The 23,498-nt window shown below is 39.4% G+C and overlaps 1 protein-coding gene across 5 annotated transcripts in view; it reads left to right on the forward strand.

The window, feature by feature from the left end:
- SCFD2 (sec1 family domain containing 2) overlaps positions 1–23,498 on the forward strand; it is a 398,565-nt gene that overhangs the window by 259,218 nt on the left and 115,849 nt on the right. Inside the window, exon 7 of one of the 5 annotated variants that reach the window (XM_079154039.1) lies at positions 2,118–6,977. The exons of the other annotated variants lie outside the window; for them this stretch is intronic. Coding sequence (XP_079010165.1) covers positions 2,118–2,218 — 101 coding nt within the window. The 3' untranslated portion in view covers positions 2,219–6,977. Of the gene's footprint in view, positions 1–2,117; positions 6,978–23,498 lie in introns of those variants that run through there. 5 annotated transcript variants of the gene reach the window in all.

The raw sequence follows: 23,498 nt of genomic DNA on the forward strand, positions 1-23,498 counted from the left end.
TTCTTCTGCCATGTTGTCATTGGGTTTTATTGATGTAACATCTAGATTTGTTTGCAGCATTTTCTTTCCTTGTTTTCTCATATTGTTCAGGTATCAGTGGACCGCTGAGATATTGCAGATTTCCTCTATTGACTTACAATGTCCCTGAAGATTTCTATATATATCCCCCCTTAGCCTTCAGTAGGCTGAAGTCTTGGAGGAAGTTGATAATGCGGTGCTCCACAAGGAAGCTGCCTCTCTAGGGTGGTGGCCTTCAGGTGGGGTATAATCCCTGCTAGTGGGCAGAGGTGCCTCCACTTGTTAACCAATGGTCATCCAAAGGGGACCTAGGCTCGGGCTGAGGCAAGGCCTGTTTGGGCCTGAGTCTCTGGTTTTACCGTCCTTGTGGGGAAACCTCACCCAGCAGGGAAGACTCACCCGGTGGGGAGATCTCGCTGGTCAGTTCCCTCCTAGAGGTTCTTCTCAATTTACAGCTACCGCCTGGGCTGGGCTGCCTTCGTCTGCAAAGTTCCCAGGGGCCCGGCCCTACCTCCTGGGCCTGGCTCTGTACCATCTTATAGACCATTTTTCTCATTTCCTCACTGGATTGTTTTCTTATTGAGTTTTATGTATATATATTTTTTGATACAAGTTCTTTATCATGGCTATCAGAGTTTTGCAAATATTTTCTCTCATACTACATTTGCCATTTTGTTCTCTCAACTGCATCTTCTAAATGTTATGATATCCAATTCATCATTTAAATGGATTATGGCTCTAATGTCAGTTAAGAAATTTTTGCAGAACCTAAAACCTCCAAGATTTTTCTCCTGTACTTTCTTCTGTAAGTTTTATAGTTTTAGCTCTTACATTTACATTCAGATCTATGATCAATTTAGAGTTAATTTTCATGTAAGGTAGAAGGTATTAATTAGGATTTTTTTTTTTTTTTGCTTAAAGACATCCAATAATATCAGCACCCTTTGTTGTAAAGATTTTTGTTGTAAAGATTTTCCTTTCTTCATTGAGCTGCCTTTGTATATTTATCAAAATCAGTTCCTGATATATGTGAACATTTCATTCTGTTCCAGAGTTATGAATTTTAAAGATCTATCATATTGCTTCAAAATTTTTTCCAAGAAAGGAAGCTACCAAATCCCATTCAGATCATGTTCTTGTTTATAGAATAATAAAGTTATAGTGAAGGCATTTTGTAACTAAAATCAAGTCATAAAAACTTGAACTAAGGAGCAGGTCTCCAAAGTACAGTGCACACACAAGATGTTACAAAGGATACAAAAGGAAATACTAGGGCTTATATCCTATTCTCTGGGCCATGCTTACCAAAAGGCTTTGCCTTGTTTTCTTGTCATTTACAACAATTGAATAGGACACGTATTCACTGGAGTTGAACAGGGCGTGAAGAACAAAGTTAATGAAAAGCAATGTGTGTGCACTTGAGTTTAAATATTTTTGGTAGGATTTTTCCAAAGATGAAGATTGGTGTTAAACTCTTCCAGATTCTTCCTAATAGGTAAAGTGTAAAATTATAGAATGATTTTCCTTTACTCTCTCTCACACACACACACACACACACACACACACACACACCACATCAAAAGGAAAAAATTTATAGCTCAAAAACATTTGATATTTGTTTAAGCCCTGAATAATAAAATAAAATTCCTTTTGTTATGAAGTTCTTACCTTTTTTTCTTGTATTGGAACAGAGTATTATAAACTGACATATTTTGGGTTTCAAACAGCAGGATATCAAAGCAAGGTGTAAAATACATGTAGCATACATTTATCAAAGAAATGGTTCAGAAAATAACATACCTACCCACCTGTATTTCCTCTCCAGTTTGCCAACTTTTTACACTGGACCTTCCCAACCCCCATAAACCCTAAGGACATTTTGTCAAGTGACTGAATCAACTCTGTGGTAGAATTCAGAAAAAAAGTCACTTCAGCAAACTAGAAAAGAGTCAAGCAGTCCCTCCCCTTTAATCTTTACCTCATTAAATGCTCGAGGAAGGAAAACTTAGAACGCTGGGAAAGAGCTTTCTTCCTTCTACCTTCCCCCTCCATCCTTCCCATTCTCCTTCCCTCCCTCCTTCTCTTTCCTCTGTGTTCAGCATGCATCACTGAGCCATGTCATGAGGGAATCATAGACGACTATGACATAGGCCCTCTCTGTGTTGGACAGAGAATGTATATCCACAGATCAAGTAAGTAATACTATAATATGATTCACAAAAAAATATTGTATGATCCCTAGCTTTACCAAGGTGCAGTGATATTTTTTATCAATAAAATAGTGATAGTTTTTCGTCTAATTTTCCAAAAAAGAAGCTAATGGATAAAACTTCAAGCATTTCTCTCGTGTTTTTCTTAAAACCTTAATGCTTGCTACCACTAGTCTATCCAGAAAGAAGAAAATAATGAAATCTGAATTGGCACAAAAATTTACTTACTTTTCTTTAAATATATGTATATCTACTATTCATGTTCTTCGACAAATCACCCCAACACCTGAGACTTCCGGGTGAGGAATTTACAGAATTGCCAGTGGCACATACTAAGAGAGTATGTGGAATTATAGGTGTTGGGGCTGGGCAAGACCTCTTTAGTCACCCTATCCGTGCCTGCCAGGAAACCAACACAGGCATGCTGGCCCACTTTTCCAACATCACTGCCCAGGACATTTAAAAACTGGGCCGGACCTTTTCTGTGAATGACTTCTGAGTGCTCAGTCACAATGGAGAGACGTGGGGCTGGGCAGCCGATCAGACTGTGGAGAGGGCAGACAGACAAGGCCTACAAGAATGGGAAGAACAGGGTAGGCTGAGAGAAGTGTTTTCAGAGCTCTTGAGTTTGGAACACTCCAGGGAGAGAAGTCTATGGTTCTAGACGAGGCTGGTTCAGATAGTAACTGGTCCTCTCACTGAGGGTGTAGTTAGTTAGGAATTTAAGGGAATCTCTTACATTGGTCTTTGTTAATTCTGTCAGATTATTAGAGTGACAGTTGATTCATTGCTATTTTAAAACACACATCTAATTTGACTAGAGGAGTTATTTTGAAACTTCACACTTTTACTAGTAGGAAAAATCTGGAAGAGTTTAGTAATCACTTTCAGCTTTGGAATTTGTATTCTCCGTTTTTTTTTGCTTTGCCCCCCTGCCCAGTGGTTTAAGTTTGCCTCTCATTGAGTTTCTTCCCCTCACCCTGTACTACACCCTATTCCAGTGACCTTCAAGTAGTAGCGGTCATGACTACTCTAGTTGCCTAAAAGTTATAAAGTATTTCAGACATCCAAAAGGATCTGAATACTAGTGTGATCACTTAGAACTCAGAGGTTAGCAAATAGCAACACAACGATAAGCTAGTATGAACTTGTAGAGGTCTCACTGTAACTTAATCCCAGTGTATACCGACTGACAAGAGGTTAATTTAACACTGGTGGTGGACCCTGGTATCATCATGTTTCATTCAGTGTATCACTGCAAAACTGGTCTGGTGGCTTGTCCATAGTGCTGTGGAAGGCCTGGACTAGGAACTGAGGAAGGCTTTTTAGCTCGTGTAAAATCATCTGTTTATCCGACTGTATCTACTGAATGACTGCTGTGCACCAGATATCGTGCTCGTCATTGGAAGCACAGTGACAGTTCTGGCACTGTGGAACTTCAGTTATGCCTCTGATTGGCAGTGGACTCTGGGCAAGTTTCCTTTTCCTATAAAGGAAGAACTTGGACTGGATGATATTTAAAAGGGTTTAAGGACCCCTTTATTCTATTCCTCAAAGCAGAGAATTCCCTGGTATCTCTAAGGGGAACCCAGGGGCAACTTAAACAGTTTATGGGGGGTGGTAAGGGGACATTGTGATAAAATAGTAACAGATTAACAGAAGGAATTCTGGTTTGGGGATTTTTTGAATTTTTTTTTTTTCTAATAGCAATGTTTTTATTGTAAAATGTTGTGAAATATTTTCTGTGCAGGGGCAAGAAGAAAATTAAAACATTAGCCATATATTCCATCTATTTTATTTAAAGATTTAAAGAATATAATTCAGTCTAAGTGAAAAGATTTCTTGAAAATTTTAATCTGTGAAATTGGCCTTGTGCAAATCAAGTATATTAGATTTATGCATATATTTAACAAAAGTTAGATTTTGACAAATTTTATTTCAAATTCAATCCAGAAGATCAGTGACATGCCTCCCATTAAATAAATGCTTTGTGTGCACCGTGGTGCTCAGCAGGAGGCCACGTGGGCCATCAGAGGTAAGACAAAGTCCTTGTCTTCAAAGAACTTCAGTGTGGTTGTTTTCCTGCATGAATTAAGTAGCTTTTTATTTCTCTTTTTGACTTGAGCCTTTAGCATTTGTATTGAATATTCTGCTCTTGGATAATGGGTGGTATCATGATAGAATATACTGAGAAAGCCTAAAAGTGAAAGGAACTAACTTAAGTAGAGAAATTTGTACTTTAAAATGATAGAAATTGGGAATGAGCTCTCTGCCTACTCTCAGGATCATCTTTAAATTGAACTTACTAGGCATTCTTCCTTAGTAACACACAGAATATTCAGGTTTTTTTGATGTGTTTCTTGGTTTTGAAGTATCTATACTATTTGGTATCAATTAAGCTAAAAAAAGTTTTATGGATTAACAGAAATGTTTGCTTTACTGTTGATTTTTCTCATTTTGTTGTAAAATGGATATCCCCATCTGTGCTTCATCTAGAACTTGGAAATAAAGACATTTTAAGTGCATAAATATGATTTGAGGATTTGTGCAAGTACAGTTTTCTATTTCAGAGGTGACCACCCAGAAGGACTGAGCCACCTTCCCCTCCATTCTCTCCTCTTCTTTCATTCCATTCTTTTTATTCCTAGCTATAATAATAGGAGCTTTCAGCAAAACCCCATAGCAGGGCTATGATATGCTCACAGGTTGGATTAATCACATGTGCCCCATTTAGCAATGACCAGATAAAGGCATAGTGTAACTGGTGGGCCAAGAGTAGTGCATATTAGCAGAGTCTAAGCTGATATCTGGAGAAATTCAGAAATCATACCAAAGACTGCTTTCTTCAAATTGCGTGGGCCCTGGGATAATCTGGACCAATGTGTGATTACTGAGTTTGTTACAGGACAGTTAAAGGGACAATGGAACTCTTTCACAGTAACATCATCCCAAGGGTCAGCTAAAAACTTATTTGGAGTGTCTGATGCCAAAGGAAATAGCTGTGAGGTATTTAAAATTAGCCTTTTAATGAAAATACTACCAGTGATTGCTGGGAACAATAATAACTTTGTTTGTTTGTTTGTTTGTTTGTTTATTTATTTATCTTATTTCAGCAAAAATAGTGGTCCCAATTTGACTTTACATAGCCAGTCTTCAAAACAGGCCAAACCAAAAATCTTTAAACTACTGATAGTGTCTTGGCCTACCATTTATTCATCTAACCATTCATGCATCAAGTGTTTACTGATTGCCAACTCCATATTGTTTCCCCTCCCCCAGACCTTGCCTTCAGTATCTTCCTCCAAGTCAATCATGCTGTTTTTCAAAACAGGACTTTAAATCCTGTCTGTTTATCTGTTACCCCGAAACAAGCTAGATAAAGAACCTTGGGTTTTCAGCATTTGTTGTCATTTGTTTTAAATAAGAAAAGATTGACCAACCATCAACTCTTTGGAGGACTTTTCTGGGACAAAAATTTCGCCTAGAGTCCTTCATGTTGGGGAGGTATGTGAATTTTCAGCCTTCCTTATGATGACTGATTTGCCATTAGGGTTTTAGAAACACAGCCACAAGTATTTAATGGCAGTAGACACACAGAGAAAATCAGGTTTCCATTGGTTGGTTGGTTCCGGAGGTCCAGCAAAAAGGCCAGAGCTGATTGTGGAGTTTACATTCCAAGCCAGCCTCAGATTAACTTAATTTACAGTGTCTCTAGAACTCTGGATTTTCATCAACAGGGATTCCCTCTCACCCCCAATCTTCCATCCAAATAGGCAATCCCAATGTAGGATGAAGTTGCCCCTTAAATGATCATCCTCACATGGTAAGCATATGCCACAACCAGTTGGGCAGAGTTCACATTCAGGGCTGCTGTCCACTCTTAGAAACCTCCCAGATTGGCCCTTGGACTTGTATTTGTTAATAATATGTCTCATTTCAAAAGAGATCCAAAGTGGTTTGTAGAGAAACAAACTATAAAATCAATGATAATACCAAGGCAAAAAGAAAATAAGATAGAAAATAAAAGTCAGCTAAAGGCATGATAAAGAAGACCACTGAATGTAATTATAAAGCATAAGATGAAAGCCATAAAGTAAAATCCATAAAGTCCTTTAGGGTTGAAATAGGTGTAGATTCATCACAGAGCTTCCTAGCAGTCAATGAAAAGAAGGAACTAAGATTGGTTAGAATTTGGGATCTTAGAAAAGGAGTAGGGACTAATGTCATACCATCCTGCCCACCTAGATTATACCCTCAAAGTAGACCCTGTGCTTCCTGGATTCTTGGTACTTCCTATGACTATAGCAATAATTTATAGCGTTCACATGGATCCAGAGTCATTTTCCCAAAGTATGCCTTTGGAAGCTAATGTTCTAATTTTTCCAAGTACAGTGTTGGAATCTGAGTCATAATTCAATTGCAGATTTCAACTACTCGTGCCAGCAATATTCATCTTTGGGGGAGAAAATTCAAATCAGAAGGAAGGAATGAGATACAGGGAAGTGAACTAACAATTCAAAATTAGATATAGTTTCTCAGGAAAGGATTTTCCTCCCTGAAGTCTAACTCTACATTTAAACTCATAACCCCTGAGTCTAAATATTTATTGAACTCTCAATGTACAAAAGTCTCAAGAAGATAGAACTACCCATGGGCACCATAAATTAAATCAGTTAACTGATGTACTTAGAGGTTGAATGTGGCTTTCTTTTGCCTTTTGGATGGTTCTCGAAAAAAGCCTATGAAAGCACTACTACTTAATCTGTAGATTTACCTTGGGCCCATTTGTTTATATGATAAGTAGTTCTCACACACCAGCTCTTTGCCAGGCACTGTGCCAGGCACTGGGGATAAGGCAATAAATAAAAATGTCAAAGTTCTACATACGTATAGTTTACAATTATTATTTTGTTATTATTTAAGAAGAAAAACTTAACCCTCCTTGTACTTTTTTCTAATTGACCAGCGAGTCTCTTAAGTACTATCTCATTTCTAGTTTGATCTTTAAATTACCATTTGAGGTAGTTTTGCAGGAATTAATCCCCTCTCTGGATATGAGGAAAAAATTTGAACTTACCAAGGTCGTGCAGATTTGGAACTCAAAACCTGGCCTCTAACTTCAAGGTCTAACCTTTCTCTGTTAAGCCATTCTCCCAATTATGATTTTTTTCTGACATCCAGTTAGATGGAAGAAGATAAAGAGCTGTTTGTGACATTATAGATACATATATATAATATACAGATTTTTTGGAAAATAGAGAAGAATAATCAGAACACAGGGGTTTTTCTATACCTGCTATCTGATTGAATATTGGTCTCCATTGGACTTTGAGGCTCTGACCTTATGGACTCCAGCATGTTTTCAGGACTGACTTATGGGTAGAGAAGAGAAAGATATTGTACTTGTCATATTCCTCCTCACTATCAACTTTAAAAGTCCATGCCCCAGTGAGACAAAAATTTTTTTTCAATGTTTCTTCCTTTTCACATGCATCTCTCAGTAGTTAACTTGCACTTGACACCCTTACATAGTTCAATTTCCTTTTCCAACCTACTAGAGGCAATATTTTCCCTTCTCCCAAAGTTTAAATAACAAGAGAGCATAGTAGAAGGGCTTCCGACAATCACACAAATCACTTGACAACATCCCCAGTGGCATTAACCATCATGCTCTATGATCCATGGACCTGTGACCCCCTCCTCATTTTTCACATGGGGATGCTGGCATCCAGTCATTGGGGTAGAATGAGCCCAGTAATGTTTTCCATCTGCTGGCTTGGCACCAGTCATCATAGAGTGTCACCTGGATTCTGTCTTATGGCCTCTAGGCCAAGTGTAGCACTACAGAAAACAACTACCATGTTCGTCTGTTGGCACTGTTTATGTGAACAAAACAAGATTTTACTGAAGTACATAAAAAAAAAAATACTGGAAAAAATTTCAGTCAAAAAGTCCAACAAGGCTCTTCCCATTCATCTCTTCCTTTGTTCTCCCCACATCTTCAAATCATGACAGATCTCAAATGTCACCTTCTCCAAGGAGCTTTTCCCAACACCCTCACCCTCTGCGTGCCCCTGGAGAACTTACCTCATACCACGTTGTATTGCTGTTATTTATTTGTATTTCCCTCTTCCACTAGACTATAAAGGCTTCAAAGGAGAAAAGCCATTGCATCTTTTAAAGTTCATAATATACAGCAAGTTTCCGTTCAGGAAGTGATTTGCAAGTTTAGAAAAAAATTAGTGATTTCTATAGTTTTAAACACAGCCTTCAGAACTAAAATATGTTGAAAGTTTTTATTATAAAAAACATGGTAGTTAAAAAGGTTTTGTAAAAAGGTAGGATTAGAAAGTACAGTGTTTTGGATTTTAGGATGTCTTTTTAAAGAAAAAGCTTAAAAACAATTGAAATTTTTTGTTAAAAACTGACAGATATTTGAAGCTCTTCAGTATCATTTAAAACTGGCTTCAGACATTTAACAGCTGATCATCATTAATTAAAGGACCTCAATTCATGCTTGTCATTCTAAAATGGCTTTCTGCTTTAATTGAAAATTTCACTTCATGAGTATATCATCTGAGAGATGCATATGCTTATTATTTCTAAAAGAATATGGGACTTTTAAAAGAGTTACCACTTTGAGGCTGGCTTGGACAATTTAGGGAAAAATGATGAGGTGGCTACAGCAGCAATTCTGGAAGGAATGCCTGGGACAGAATTTTGACTTATACTAAAGCAAACCATCTGCCCTGGCATTAAGACCCTCACACCAAATTTTCATCAAAGGACTGCGGCAAGTCCTCAGAATTAACCTCATGCAAGCATAACCCAGAACCCAGCCTTCATCTTCTGTACTGCCTGCTTCCACCACAGTACCAGGTAGGTTTTTAGGGCCAGGTGTGACAGTGTTCATGTCACGGGCACCCACAGCCAGTCACAGGGCCCTTCCTACTGGAAGAAGAGGCTAGAAAGATGGACTCTCCATGTGCCCAGGAAGAAAAGGAAAGTACCCCAGTGACCTATCTACTTAGTCTCTAAGATCTGGAATCATGTCTCAGGAATACTTGTTCTGGGCACCACTGTATGGAGATAGAGATATTAGAGGTACTTCGTTTTGTTTTTTCCAGGGCTGGTGACTGACCTCAGGTCCTCATTTATACTAGTCAAGTACTTTACCACAAGACATACTCCAGGTCCACAGTAGCAATTTGAATCATCAGGATTTAGTGACTGACTAGACGGGGAGACAGAAAGACAAAGGATATTTCTAACAGTGCCCTCACCTTTCTCTGTATCTGGGCTTTTGATGCTCTCTGAAAATTATTTCTAATAAGTGACTGAACAGGCTATGAATAGTTTGTCTATTGCAAAATTGTTTTGAAACAGTGAACCATTTAGTCCCCAGATGTGTGTAACTGGCTTTCACATCCCCTCTGGACCATATGACTTTCAGAAGTCTGATTTAAAAGAGAATACCATCTAATTAATATGAATTAACTTTAGCAAATACAGTGCTGTATTGATACATTAAAGGTCTTTACAATGAAGAAAAGTCATGAAATGACATGCTAATTTAGTGCGTGGGCACCGGAAGAGCTATTACCTATTCAAAGATAGATGTAAAAGAACCAACCAGGACAAGCTGATTGCTAATGGTTTTGGCGTGGGAGGAGAAAACAGCATTGCAGTTCTTGGCTCTGAGGTGGGGTCAGCAAGATCTTAGCAGCCTAGCGCCGACCTTTGTGTTTGGAGTCTTTTCTACTGACTGCCAGACTCTTGTAATTTGGTGAACCAAGTAACAGAAACATAGGCAGAGTTTTCTGTGCCTGAATCTTAAACCTCCTGACTAGCCTGTTCTTTATGATAATAATTAGCATTGCTTGGGATCCACAGCAGAGCAGTCACCTAAGACCCACCATATTAATCTAAATTAAATCAATGAGTGACTACCAGAGAACCCACCCGGAAGATGGGGGCAGGCAGCCGAGTAGTACAGCTGTATAACTTTGTATCTTTTGTTTGGAAATGATTTTTTTGACAAAAGTAATATGCCTGAGAAAGTGAGAGGATTTTAGCAACACTGATATAATCATACATTTATCAAGGGTCAAGGTTGTCCAATCCCTTTGAATCCAAGTAGAATTTTTACTTCATCGTTCTTCTCCTGATCATGAAGCAATGTGTCCTTTTATAATCAGGCCAATGGTAATTAAGCAATATCTATATATAGTTGAAGATTATGAAGATAAAAATTTTAAATTAACTTTAATCCCATCATCTACAGATAATCACTCTAAATATTTTTGTAAGTCTCTTTCAGCTCATAGGAATGTGTATATAAATATATACAAATTATAAAAATATATATACACATATACATACACACACACAAATAAGGCTTTAAATACAAATTAACCTTTATATCAGGGGTATTTCCTGAGTTATTTGTTTTTCAAAATTTATTTTTAATAGTTGCATTATATTCTAAGATTTACTATTATTTATTTAAGCATTTTTCTATTTTTGTACATTTCAGTTGTTTCCAGCTTTTGAACATCCTTGTGCCTAAATATTTGTCCTTATCTTTGATTACTTCCTTAGGATAAAGTCCTGGAAATGGAACTATGAGGTCAAAGGTTATAATCCTTAAGGCTCCTGATGACTATGGGTCCCATTTTAGCTCTAGGATATTTGCTACCATTTATTCCCACCATCTGGATGTAAGAGGGCCTGACTTAACAAAATCATTTCAGCATTGAGTATTATTCTTTACTTACCAAGTAGAAATTGGATGTTTTCTGGTCTCTATAGCTACATGGAGTGCTCTGCTTGGTATCTGGTCATTACAAGTACTGTAGCTATTACAACAAACCTCATTGTGACCATCCTCAGTCTAAAGGCTAAAAAGAGCAGACGCAGCTATCTCAGATGTGCCCTGCATGAGCACATGCCTTACATTATTCTTAATAAGCAAAATCGGGCTGGTATGAGTTTGTTATATTTAGACATCCTCAGCATCCCAAACGATGCTCTTTGGTCCCCAGGGTTTGTACATTTCCCAGAAATATCTAACAATAAAGGGAACTCCAAGCGTGAAAACTGCGCTTCATAGGCCTAGTGCAGTTTTCCTGCTGACAGAAAATTGATTGACTGAATATAAATCACTCTGACTTGAGTGATTTTGTCCACTCAGGATGAATTGAGGAGAAATCACCAGAAGGAAATTGGCCTCTGAAGTGTGAGAGCATTGGATTATTGCCGTCAGGAACGATGCTTGTCAGAAGCGTTGTTTTTGCCTTATTTTGGATCACATGTTATTCAGAGCAACACTGAGTTGCTCGAAGATTTAGACCTATCTTTCTCTAGGTATACAGGTGCTACCTATTTCCATTTCCATTTTAGTAACCTGTAGACAACAAATTTATAATAGTTAATAATGCTTAGTTTATTCTACAATATCAAATTTTCACCAACTTTTCTTAAATGCCTAATAATGTCACAGAAATTAATCAGATCATTTATTTGCTGGGCTGAATCAGTTAAAAAAAAAATAAATAAAGTTTTGCCATCATGGAGCTTACATTCTGAAGTGGAAGACAGTGAAGAAGCCTGTGGTATTTCCCATGCTGATGAGAGCTTTGGAGAGAGAGCAGGGAGAATTGGCAGGGAAGGTATGGAGTGGGTTAGGGGTGTACTATTTTATATGTCAAAGTCAGGAGAGGTCTACTTGAAAGTTACATCTGAACAGACATGAAGGGGTCAGGGACATGAAGCTTTGGAATTTTTTCTTCCCCCTATTAGGTGTGGGGGAAAAAATGCCCAGGCCTTAAAGCAGTTGCTTGCTGGGTCTCATCCAGGAGCAAAAGTCAGGAGGTCAGAATGAGTGAGGAGGATCTGGAGGAGAGATGGCAAAGCTCAGGGAAGGTAGAACTAGTTGGCCTTCATAGGAACTTTTGCTTTTACTCTGCATGAAAAGTAGGTCACAGAGGATTTTGAACAGAGAAGTGACATTGTCTGACTTTGATTTTCATTGGCAGCAGGGGCAGTTTATCCATAGACACAGGAGGGAAGGAGAGCATGTGGGCATAGGAGCAGAGGTCGGAAGATGATAGGTAGGAGCACTGGAAGGCTCCATCTCATAACCTCTGCTTCTTGGAGAAGCAGAAAGCCAGGTCACCCAGCTGGGAATGAGGGCTGGGAGGAGGGGAGGAGCGTTGGGAGGAGACGGCTTGAGTACTGTTCCCGTAAACTGGGAGGCTCAATGGACAGAGAAATGCAGGAGGAATGGGACGTGATCCGAACACTAGTGCCTTGATTATTGGTGATTTGAGTAAAAGATGGATTGTATATAAAAATTATTTTAAAATTTTCCTTTAGCCAGCTGCCTCCCCAGCCTTCATCCTGTAACTCTCAGCTGGCTTTCTTTGCCATGTTGGTACATTACAACTTTAAGAGTTTGGTTGTAACAATTAAAATCTTGAAGCAATAGAGCTGGAAAAGGCCTTAAAAATCTCAGTTCTACCCCTTCATTTTACAGGTAAGAGCCAGACAGATACCCAGCAGGGAGATAAAGTGACCTCCCCACGGAACAAAACTCATACTTGAACAGCTGATCTTAATCGTCTCCTGATTCCCAGCCCAGTGTCCTTTATACTACAACAAATAGCCCACTATTTTTTCCGCAAATTAATTTTAAAAGAACATTATCTTACTAATGTTGGTTATTTTAAAGTGCTATATTCTGATGGAATCTAAGTGGTTAACGTTTCCAAGATGAAGTTCCATCAAATATTGTTTGAAGATTTTATATATTTTATATAGGTTTGTACAACCCATGCAGCACTTACTATTTCATCCTTCATGTTAAGTACAGATAGAAAACAGATCTCACTCACCATCAGAAATTTGGGCAAGCTACCTCGCTCTTTCACACAGAGTGTTTTTACTTAACTTGTTTTCATTCACTCTCTCTCCTTGTTTCTCATATGTGATTTAAATGTTTTCCACGTTAATTTCTAGTGGGTGAAGTGTGGTCCATGTGGTACCATTGCATAACACCCCCACCACTGGATAATTGCCCTCCTTATTTTTAGGAAGCAGAAAATAGCCTATTGTGTTATAATTAGTCAGTGGTGCCCACCCAAATATGATTATTATAGCAAGAACTTTTGCTTCTCTTTTAGGGGAAGGAATGAGGATAGAGAGCAGGAGGAAGGATATTTTGGTCATTTTTTTAATGTCCAGAAATACTTGGGAAATCTTAGGATTTATGGGTTTTCAAGTTCTCTAGGAGACTTTTTTTTTCAAAATCATGCAAATGCAGTTTAAAACTAAAACAATGAAAGTATAAGTTTTCTTTCACTTATCTTCTGATTATATCCTCTTACTCATCTCTAGCACAATTCACTTATTTTGAATAGTACAAAGAATATTCAGAGTGCTCACTCATGGTTAAAGAGCTCAGGAATTGCAGCTAAATAAAAATCTTAATGCTCTGAAGTTTTAAAAATTTGCATAAAGATTTGGAAGACTTTTTAAAAATTCATACTATAATAGTATGCAGTTTGTTCAGTTTTCCTAAATCTGCTTGAACCTTCAAAAATAAAAATGTTAGCACAGGATAGATAGGATTTTCTTGCTTTCTGCTCCTGTATGATCCAGAAGTTGTAACCAAAAAGCTGAGTTTGTGACAACAAATTTATTTCCATGGCAACTGACTGTAATGTTACAAACATGAGATTATTGGCTAGTTCAACATGAAGGTTAAGGAAGATTCCTGTTTGAATAGGATCATCCAAAACGAATGCCAAGGGGAATATTATCAGAGCTGCTTCCAGCAGTGTGTCCTTTTAATAAAAGTTCTCATTATTCCCAGAGCTTTGTCTTAACTTGTGAGAGTTTTTGTTGTTATTGTTGTTTCATGTTTTAGTTTAGTTTATTCCCCCGCCTCACCCCGCAACCCCAGGTAACTGGGTTTAAAAAAAAAAAAAAAAAAAAAAAAACGGTTATTTTTAGCTTTAGGAAAAAACTCCGTCTCCACCTTCATTTAATCCTTCCTTCATAAATAAGACTTATGTTGGAACTTCAGTCAAAAACATCTGTACTTTGTGCTGGACAAACATCTTCCTTCCTACAAAAGCTGCTGGCCTTCTGATGTTAGATAAACCCATGTTTCGCTCAAAGTTCCTCACAGAAGATACTGGGAAAGAGACACCCGCTCATTCTTTAATCCAGAGTGCCTCTTTGTGGCCAGAACAGGTTACTGCACAAAGAAGCCAAAGCTTCCAAACTGTTCAATTTGCTCCTCATTCCTCCCCTCACCAACCTTAATACGTTTTTAAAAGAATGTGTTTTAATAAATGTTCTTGCTTGCCAGTGTAGCCTGAACATGTGGAACATGCCCGGGACTCGGGGACTATTTTCTAATGGTGATGGGAGACACGTGCTGATCCGCCTAGGCCTTATCTGACCCACCCGATGTTGACCACAGGCACCTGAGAGATATGGCCACTCTGGGGAAGCCTGCCTGGCTCTCCTGCTGTCTCTTCCAAAGGTTGGGCTAGTTATGACTTTTTGTTGGGCTCCCTTACTATAAATTCCTTCAGGGCAGAACTGTTGTCTTGCTCACCTCTGTATTCCCAACGCACATCCCAGTGCCTGGCATATAGTAGGTCCCCAGCAATGCTGGATGAATGATAGGTGCTTAAGGACCAACGGTGGTAGATCAGAGAAGTAACATCCACAACCCCGGCCTGAGTCCTGACCATCCAAGCATATGGTTAGTTTTTACACTGTGCTATTGTGTTTATTCTTAAAATTGCCTTAAATATAATGAAGTTTGCCTAATGAGAAACTGAGGTAGCGAATAGCAGACCCTGTAACAAAACTGGACATTTTAACATAGTTCCTCTCTTCTCCCTCCTGACTTGCTGACTTTTAGTTTATTTTGCTAAATCATTAGCTTATAATGTCTACTTTTTATTCAAAACATCTGCCATTCAGTAATACACCAGTAACATTTTCTAGTGGATACTGTGGGCTCAGAGCAAAAATAGGCCTGTGTACCCAAACAGCAAGGAGTGCTGACTTATGCTCATTTTCACAGGATAGGGATCCCTAACCATGTTCAATTGCTCCTTTACCATCCACATAAAATAAGTTGTATAGGATACTTTTTAAAGTTTTTACATTTTTAAAAATGGTTTGATTAGTGCAGTATAGTATACATAATTATGCATAATAGTTATATTCACTTTGGCATAATTATACATGCACAGAATTTAATTTGCTCCATTTCAGTCCATAGTGCCTCCTCTTTCTGTCCCCAGGATACTTAAAAAAAAAAAAAAAAAAAAAAAGGTACATTTTTACCTGTTTTGAGAATTGAATGTGTCCCACTAAACTCCTGTATTAGTTCAATAAACATTTACACATCTTCTACTATGTGCTTGGCATTGTGCTCGGTTATGAAAATGGATAAAATAGTTCTTCCTGCACCTCCAGGGGAACCGAGGGCACCCTACTGCCATGTGATCTGGGCCTTAGTGAAGGAAGATACACACAGAGGGCTGAGTGTACCTGGGGGGAGAGCAGTCATGTGAGGTGCTTGATAAATGCGGCACGTTGACTTTGGGGCCCTACCAAAATGAGTGGATCACCTGGGTGCTGCGGCACTGAACTGAGGGTAGTGTTTGGGGTGAGGGCAGAATAGCCACAAAATAATGTGACATACCAAGCTAAATGTTAACTTGGGCAAGGCCAGGAAGGAACGCTTGGATTTTAGATGTGGCCAGTAGAAACCAGACTCTGACTGTAATTCCTCTCTTACCTCCTCTAATGTGGATCACTGACATTGACTTTATAAAAATTCTGAAACTTTCTTCTTCAGACCTTTCGCAAGCTATTCCCTCTGCCTGCAGCATCACTGCCACTCTGTCCAGACCCACTCCTCCCTTCATCCTGGAGGAAGCCTCTTCTCTCACAGTGGCCTGGTAGTTCTGCATCATGGCACTTACCACACCATAATGTGACACAGTGTGGCCCTCATCTCCCCTACACATGGAAAAGGGGATGTGTCTGTTTTTCTCCAGGGCCTTTCTCCTCACCCTTGCTTGGTACCTCAGAGCTTAGCAAAGATGTGTTGATCAAATTAGATAATTACTATAATTACCATTGGCTCTGTGACACAGCCTCTCTATATGTTACTTCAGAATACCAGATATTTTTCATGGAGCCTTTTTACTTTATGCTGAAGGAAAAGAAAAACACTCCTTACATAGTTGAGAGGAATAGTCACTGTGTAGAACTCACAATATCTTTTCTCAGTGGTAAACATTGAAACTTTCTTGGAGTATAAAAAAGTGCATCCTCTTAAATAAAAAGGAAGATATGCAGTCCAGGATCTTCCCTGGAGCCTGTTTCCTATCTATAAATGAGGGGTGGGTCTGATGATCATAGAGGATCCCCCAGCAAAAGTCATCCTCAGGAGCCACATTACAAACACTACAAAACCATCTTATCACTGCCAAGGTCCCACTAACGTTAACCAAGATTCTAGAGAGTACTCGAGTTGTCTAGAAGAAAAAGTGAAAAGACGGTCTCTTCGCTGTGCAGACTTTAGTGCACAAGAATTTTGTTGACTAACTGAAAGAATGAGATAAAAAAGTCACATGGAAAAAGGTCAAATAGTAAAAAGGGAAATAGACCACTGTCGTTGGAATTTTCAAAAAGGAAAGGGAGACTTGGTCACAAAGGCACAAGTGGACATTTGAAGTGAGTTATTTAAGGAGTTCCAGCACTTGTTCACACAGGCTCATGAATTTGCAGGGAAAAAAACTCATCTAGTTACAGAATTAAGACCATGAGACGAGCGCTGCTGTGTTTACCAGGATAAAAGTTGTGGACTGACAGTTTGATGTGGTGTCTTTTTGAAATTTAGTGAAAAGGAGTCCCAGGAAGAATGATCCATTCTGAACAGGTTTTCTTTCCTCATGTCTGAGATGGCTGTTCTTTTGGAGTTTCCACCCGTTCTCAAAGGCAGAAGCACGGCGCGTACTGTCAGCGAGGCTGCTGTTTGGAAGTGGCGCGGGAGCAACGCAGCCTCCTTCCTATGCGGTCATCTCGGTGTGGCGCAGTTCAGTCTAGCGGGGGCCCCTTCCTGTCATAAATAAGATTACTTTCATTTCACTTGTGGAGTGTGCTATTCCTCAGAGTAATGAATTTCCTCTGTGCCTTTGAGCACATAAACATGGTTTTCATTAGCTTTTTCTCTCTTGAAAAAATAAAAAAGGAGAAAAAGAAGGGAGAGGGAAGTAGAAGAGAGAATCTGAGCAAAATTAATAAGAAGTCAATTAACTCCATAAATGCAGATGCCTTTTTTGCCAACTGGCTGGAGCGTGCTTGTGAGCAGTATGAGAGCAACACAAGTTCCTCTCTTCTGAAATGCTAAGAAAAAGGAAGCAGGGTCGAGAGGTGCAAAGATTCTATCCTATGTGAACAAAGAAATGAAAGAAAAAGACAACAAGAAAAGATTCTTTTTCAAATCTTGTTTTAAGGAGAATTACCTCAAACAGCCCATTCGTGTGGCCTCTGCCCAGACCAGACAAGTAGGCCTGGTTCTTCTGGAAGTAGGGAGCACCTTACGGAGGACCAGCATACTTGGCCGGCATCACAGCACAGTCTTGGCATCCACCTCCCCGCCTCTGCTGTGTGTGTGTGTGTGTGTGTGTGTGTGTGTGTGTGCATGTGTGTTTATGTTTATGCTAATGAGACATCCTGGCCTCTCCAAATTTCAAATTTGCCCCCCTGAGATTTGTAAGTCAGGCAGTTCAAGAGGGCTACATATGCAGTTGTTCAATTTTTTGGTTTGAAATCTCTTGTCAAGGGGTGACTCATGATAACAAGGCTGGGCTTTTCTCATTGTTTATGCTGCATACTTGAACCTGAAAGCTATTTGGGATCCATTGACCCTTTGACTTCTGCCAGGACTTTTTTTTAACTGTTGTTTTTGGAAATTTGTAGGCAGTGAGTGGGGGATGGACTCTTTTCAAATTATTCTAAAGAAGGAGTTAAGCCATTTAAATTAAAAGATTAAAAAAAAAAAGTCTAAAACCTGTTTTCCAAAATTAATTATTCTCGGTGGAAAATCCCTGCATTTGTCTTCCCAGAATCTTCTCTCTATGCAAATCAATATCTATTTTAGTCTCTAATTGCAGCATATTATTTGCTTATTTGTCCTTCTAGGGAGGAAGAAATGATAATGTTATGAAAGCATCAAGGAATTAAATTCCCGGCCACAGGTTGTCACTGACGATACACTGCAGATCAGACTTGTAACCCAGAGAAAGAAGCTTGAAACATTGCACAGTGAGGTGTCTCCCAGCCCACTTTTGACCTCCCGGATAGGTGTCCTTGTTACACTTTAGAAGTGCAGTTGGTTTCCATTTGAACAGAGAAGGTTGGAGTCATTTAAGGAGCCAGTGCATCTCATAGGTGAAGCCTGCTTCACCCAACTGTGAGCAATGCACTCAAGGACCCTTGAAAATAAGCTTCCACTTCAGAAATTCTTTCTGGCTTGTTTTTGTTGTGAACAGAGAGACTATTGCATATGAAAAATTCCCTGTAGTTGTTTAATAGTTGCTTGGTAGTGTGCTGGTCCCTAATCAAGTCCTTCTTCTGGGTAAATCATGTCAACTCTGTCGCTGTTTTGATTGGAAGCATGAATTGTAACATTGAAAATCTCTCAGGACAGTAAACCTCTGCAGCTGTGGGAGGCTGGAGCTTTTTACTGGTATTATTAAAGGAACCTGAGGGACTTCTTTGGGAAAAAAACTAAAATGGAGTGAAATTCATAAGGTGCACAGAGATTTAGGATGAAGGTTTTATTGTGAGCACATCCCTGTAACAGTATCCTCATGGAAACATATACAGAATATGACAATTGATCCATGAATTGGCCAGCAGTTTTCTGCTGTCTTTTTGCCTGGTGTTGGGGTTTTTGTTTTTTTTTTTTTTTTTTTTTTTTTTTGTTTTGTTTTTTGCTTTTTGAAAAAAATAAGAGTTCAAGTGTAAAGTATTAAAGCAGACATAGTTAGTGCTTTAGAACAGTATTTGAACTGAGTACTTTTTCCAGGTACTCTATAGGAACCTTTGTTTCCTAAAGGCATTTTTCAGGGTTTGCCACTAATGTTTTTATGGCATCAGTTCTCCTTGGAACAAAAGAGGTGCAAAAATGTTAATTTTTCATTATGCTAGGGACATGACTGACTAGACTACCCCCTGCTGTATTTGGGATCTGAGGAATGTCCTCAGAGTATAAAAACATGTGTTGAAGGGGTTGGATCCCAAAGAACATAAAAAGAAGTAAAAGAAACCAAAAATTTTGCTTGTGAGCTGAGACCAATCCCACACCTAAGATGATTCTTTTCCATATTGTTTCTCTGTTCTCTTGTTCATTCTTTATTCACTCATGCTTCCATGAAGCATGTTTATTGAGCATCTACTGTGAGCCCAGAACTGTGCTGAGTACTGGGAGGTCTGAATAGAGGCAACTTGCCCACAAGGACAGGTATTCCTGCCAAGAATGTTCTGTCCTTGTTGCTGTAGTGTAAGGAGCAGCTGGACTCCGCAGTCAGCCTTGACAGTGAGCAGAAGTCTGTGTGTTCTCTTGACTGTGCCTTTCACTGCCAACATCTTTGCTATTGTGTAAAAGCCATCATTCGTTTTAAAGGCAATCTCTAATTGGATATAAATCTGTCATACTTAGCTAGCAGAACCAGCACCCCCCCAATAACCAATTTATACAAAACAACTTTAAGTAATTTAAACAAAGTATCTGTAAATTTGGAGGTATTGTAAAATTAACTGTCAGGTATAAACATTAAGAAGATCTTATGAGGGCAACAGAAATGTGACAAATGTGTTTTCTTTGAGACCAGAGCAAGGTAATACCTAGGGAAGAAACTTCTAAAATATCAACTCAACAAAGCAAGAGCAAAACTTTTGGAAACATAATCATGGGGAGGATGGATACTGTGGAGATACAAGGTAGGATAAGATAGTCTGTAGTCTAATCTAGGGGAGGAAATGAGACATAAGCCCCGACTAGAAGATGATACTCTCGAGGCTGTCCTTGGAGCCTAAGAAAGCACAGTGAACACTGGGCTCCCGCAGGCCGTTGGAATGCTGGGGTCCTTGGGAAAGGTGCAGGACCCCAGACCAAAAACATGTACAGAGCCATCTTATGTTCCCACCTGGAATGTGCATGCTGTTCCTGGCCTTGTTCCTCAGAAAAGATAGAATCAGGCAAGATTCTGAGAAATGCAAGTAAAATGGGGATCCGGGAGGGATGGTGATGAGAACAGCTGCCATATTGGGAAAAAACAAAACAGCCGGGATTCTTCAGTCTGTAGGAATGGAGGCTGAACCTCCTTGTGCCTGCCTGTAAAGGAAACTTACGCGTAAGGTCCACGTTAAATCTCAGTATCACTACAAGCAGGCGAAAGCCACAATCATTGTGACGTCTTCAGGCAAACAGTCCACTCCTTTGGACCCCACTTTCTTCTTTAGTAATCCAGATTCCATGGGATATTCAGCAACAGACCTGTCCTATGAGGTGCTTGCTGAATAAAAAGGTATTCTTTAGCAAGTTTGAAGACCTCTGCATACCATGTACACCTTAAAGATAACTTGGTCAACTTGGTAGGTCTCAACCAGTATTTCCCCAACTTGTTTCACCTTGTAATCCTTTGTTCATTTAGTTTCTGTGAGGACTTTGACAGTGCTTTTGGGAAAATTGGACTCCAAAATCTTTAAGGTCCACGGAAGAAAGTTAGTCCAAGATAGAAGAAGCACTGTCTAACGTGGTGAAATATGTTGCTCTAGAGCCGATGCTAGAAGAAAAAGAGTAGGAGTTTATATCCATTTATAGATGGTGACAGATTTATCAAAGGTAAATTGGGAGGAGAAGCTGACAATCCAAAATTATCATGCACACAGTGCTTTGAAGCTGCTATTAGACCCAGCTCTTCACATGAGTGTGTAGATTATTCTGTCAGGATCACATATCTTTTTTGCACCATTGAAGGAAAAAGTACATAAAGGATTTATTTAAGTTTTGACTAAATCAAGTAGATAGTTCTGCATGAGGGTGAGATACAGAATTGGAAAATACTTCTCTTGGATTTTGAAGCTGGTTATATTCCATGAAGTTTGAGTTCTTGCCCATTAAAACAGTATCAGCTGCTTTCTATAGCTTGTCTCCAAAAACCTGGCTAGGCATTTAAGTTCAAGTTTTGTACTTGTGTCGGGTCTCCCCCGACACCTCCAGATACTTTTCACTAATATTTGGAAAATGTCTTATACATGCACCTCTGTTTCCTGACCCCTTGGCTGACTTCCATCTTTCTCTTACTTCCCTACCTTTCCAAACATGTTTACACAGCCACAATGTCCTTCCAACATTGTAAAGTGTTTTTCCTGTTACTTATTAGACTTTAGGAAGAGCAAATGAATATGGTAGATTAAATAATCAAGGCTCAGACCAGCTTTCTTGTTCGCCTTATGCTTCATCTCTCTTCGTGCTGGTTCTTCTCTCCCCATTCTTCTGGACTCTGTGCAGGAATGGGGAAGGGGAGGAAAGGTAGGCTGTTATCCTGTGTGGACTGCACCATGGGCTCCCTTGTCCTATGGCTTCTGTTGGGATTAGCTAAAGGAGAGTTACCAGCTATAGATTTTAGTGGGAGAATGAGGCCACCCATCCTCTGAGCTGCTTTCTCTGTGTTGTGACTCTTCAGACCTAGGCCTGGCCTGTGGCTACTCCTGGAGTGCTGAACCTCTGCTTGTTAGTCCTTAAACCCTGCACACATATTTGAATAGTCCTTTATTAAATTCTCCTCAAATTACTCAGTTTGAATGTGTCATCTGTTTCCTGTAAGGCTTTGACTAATGTACCTACCTTCTTTCTGTTCTTTTTTGCTTTCTAGCCAATAGCACCGTTTATTAGAGAGCAGCTCAAATTCACCTTCTTAAGGAAGTTTCTCTGTTCCACATAAATCTATTTCTGAGATCTCCTAAGTCTTACAAAATGCCCCTCTTTTATGCATCCCAAAGTATTCTCTTGTTTACTGACTTCAATGCACTAAGACCAGCGCTCCTGGTGCTTACAGCTGGTGTTTCACAGGTGTGTGGGAAGGGTGGCTAATGAGTGGAGGTTGCAGTTGGCAGCCTGACATTTGGCAGATGATTGGCAGTTAGCAAACTTTTACAGAGTACCTCGAGGCCCTGGCTGGCAGATTGTAGAGTTGGGAGGTGGGAACTATTATCATCTCCATTTTACAGATACAAATACTGCCATAGAGAAAAGTTAGATAAATTGTTCCCTATACACCCAGAGCAAGTACTGGAGCTAGAATTTAATTTAAAGAGTTAGAGTCTAACTCCAGAATTCATGCTCAACACAATACCAAGCTATTTTTCACAGTTTTTAAAATTTCAAATTACCAGTTACCACTAAAAATTTTTGTTTTACTTTAAAATCTGCATTTCTGGCATTCCTAGAAAAATATCTGACTGGTGGCATCTAGAGGCCATGACACAATTGACCAGAGGTAAGCAGCCACCACCCCTGTTCAAGTGGGATACATGCTGTCCACTAATGAAGGGCTCACCCAGGCTGTCTCTCCATCCGTGCTCCTTCCTGACTTCTGGTGGAATCAAGTCTGAGATTCGTGCATGAGAATAATTTTGACATATGGTCTTTTGGAAACCACTCACATGCTCTTGGTCATTCCCCACTTTAACTCCACAGTCTATATTTTTAAATTGCCTTGACACCTAGCACAGATAAGATACTTGGTAAAAACTAATGGATTTGAAGAAAATGATTTGCTGAAGTTAGCTAAGGTAGATTAGGTAACTCCATAAGGATGTGAGGGTATCCTACTCACAGTCTACTCGTAAAGCCAAATGTAAAATCCAGAAACATTCCTGAACCCTCACTGCTCTTGGCTGTGCTGCTTCTGCTGCCCAGTGAAAGGCACTATCCACTTGCTTCAGTCACAATGGTATGAACCTTGGGGGAGAGAAGACCCACTGATTGGGGGTTCTGTAAGAAGGGAGAGGCTGCTTTTGGGGTGAGCATGAAGGTGAAGGGAAGTTCCAAAGAAGTTGAGGACACAGAGGTTCCCCATGGACATGAATCCCAGTAGGCACGGAGATTTGGAACTTGGACAGAGGTAGGTGAAGGCAAATAGGAATGTGCAGAACTCAAAT

Source organism: Sciurus vulgaris, assembly GCF_902686455.1.
Source record: "Sciurus vulgaris genome assembly, chromosome: 9".
In the NCBI taxonomy this organism is placed as follows: domain Eukaryota; kingdom Metazoa; phylum Chordata; class Mammalia; order Rodentia; family Sciuridae; genus Sciurus; species Sciurus vulgaris.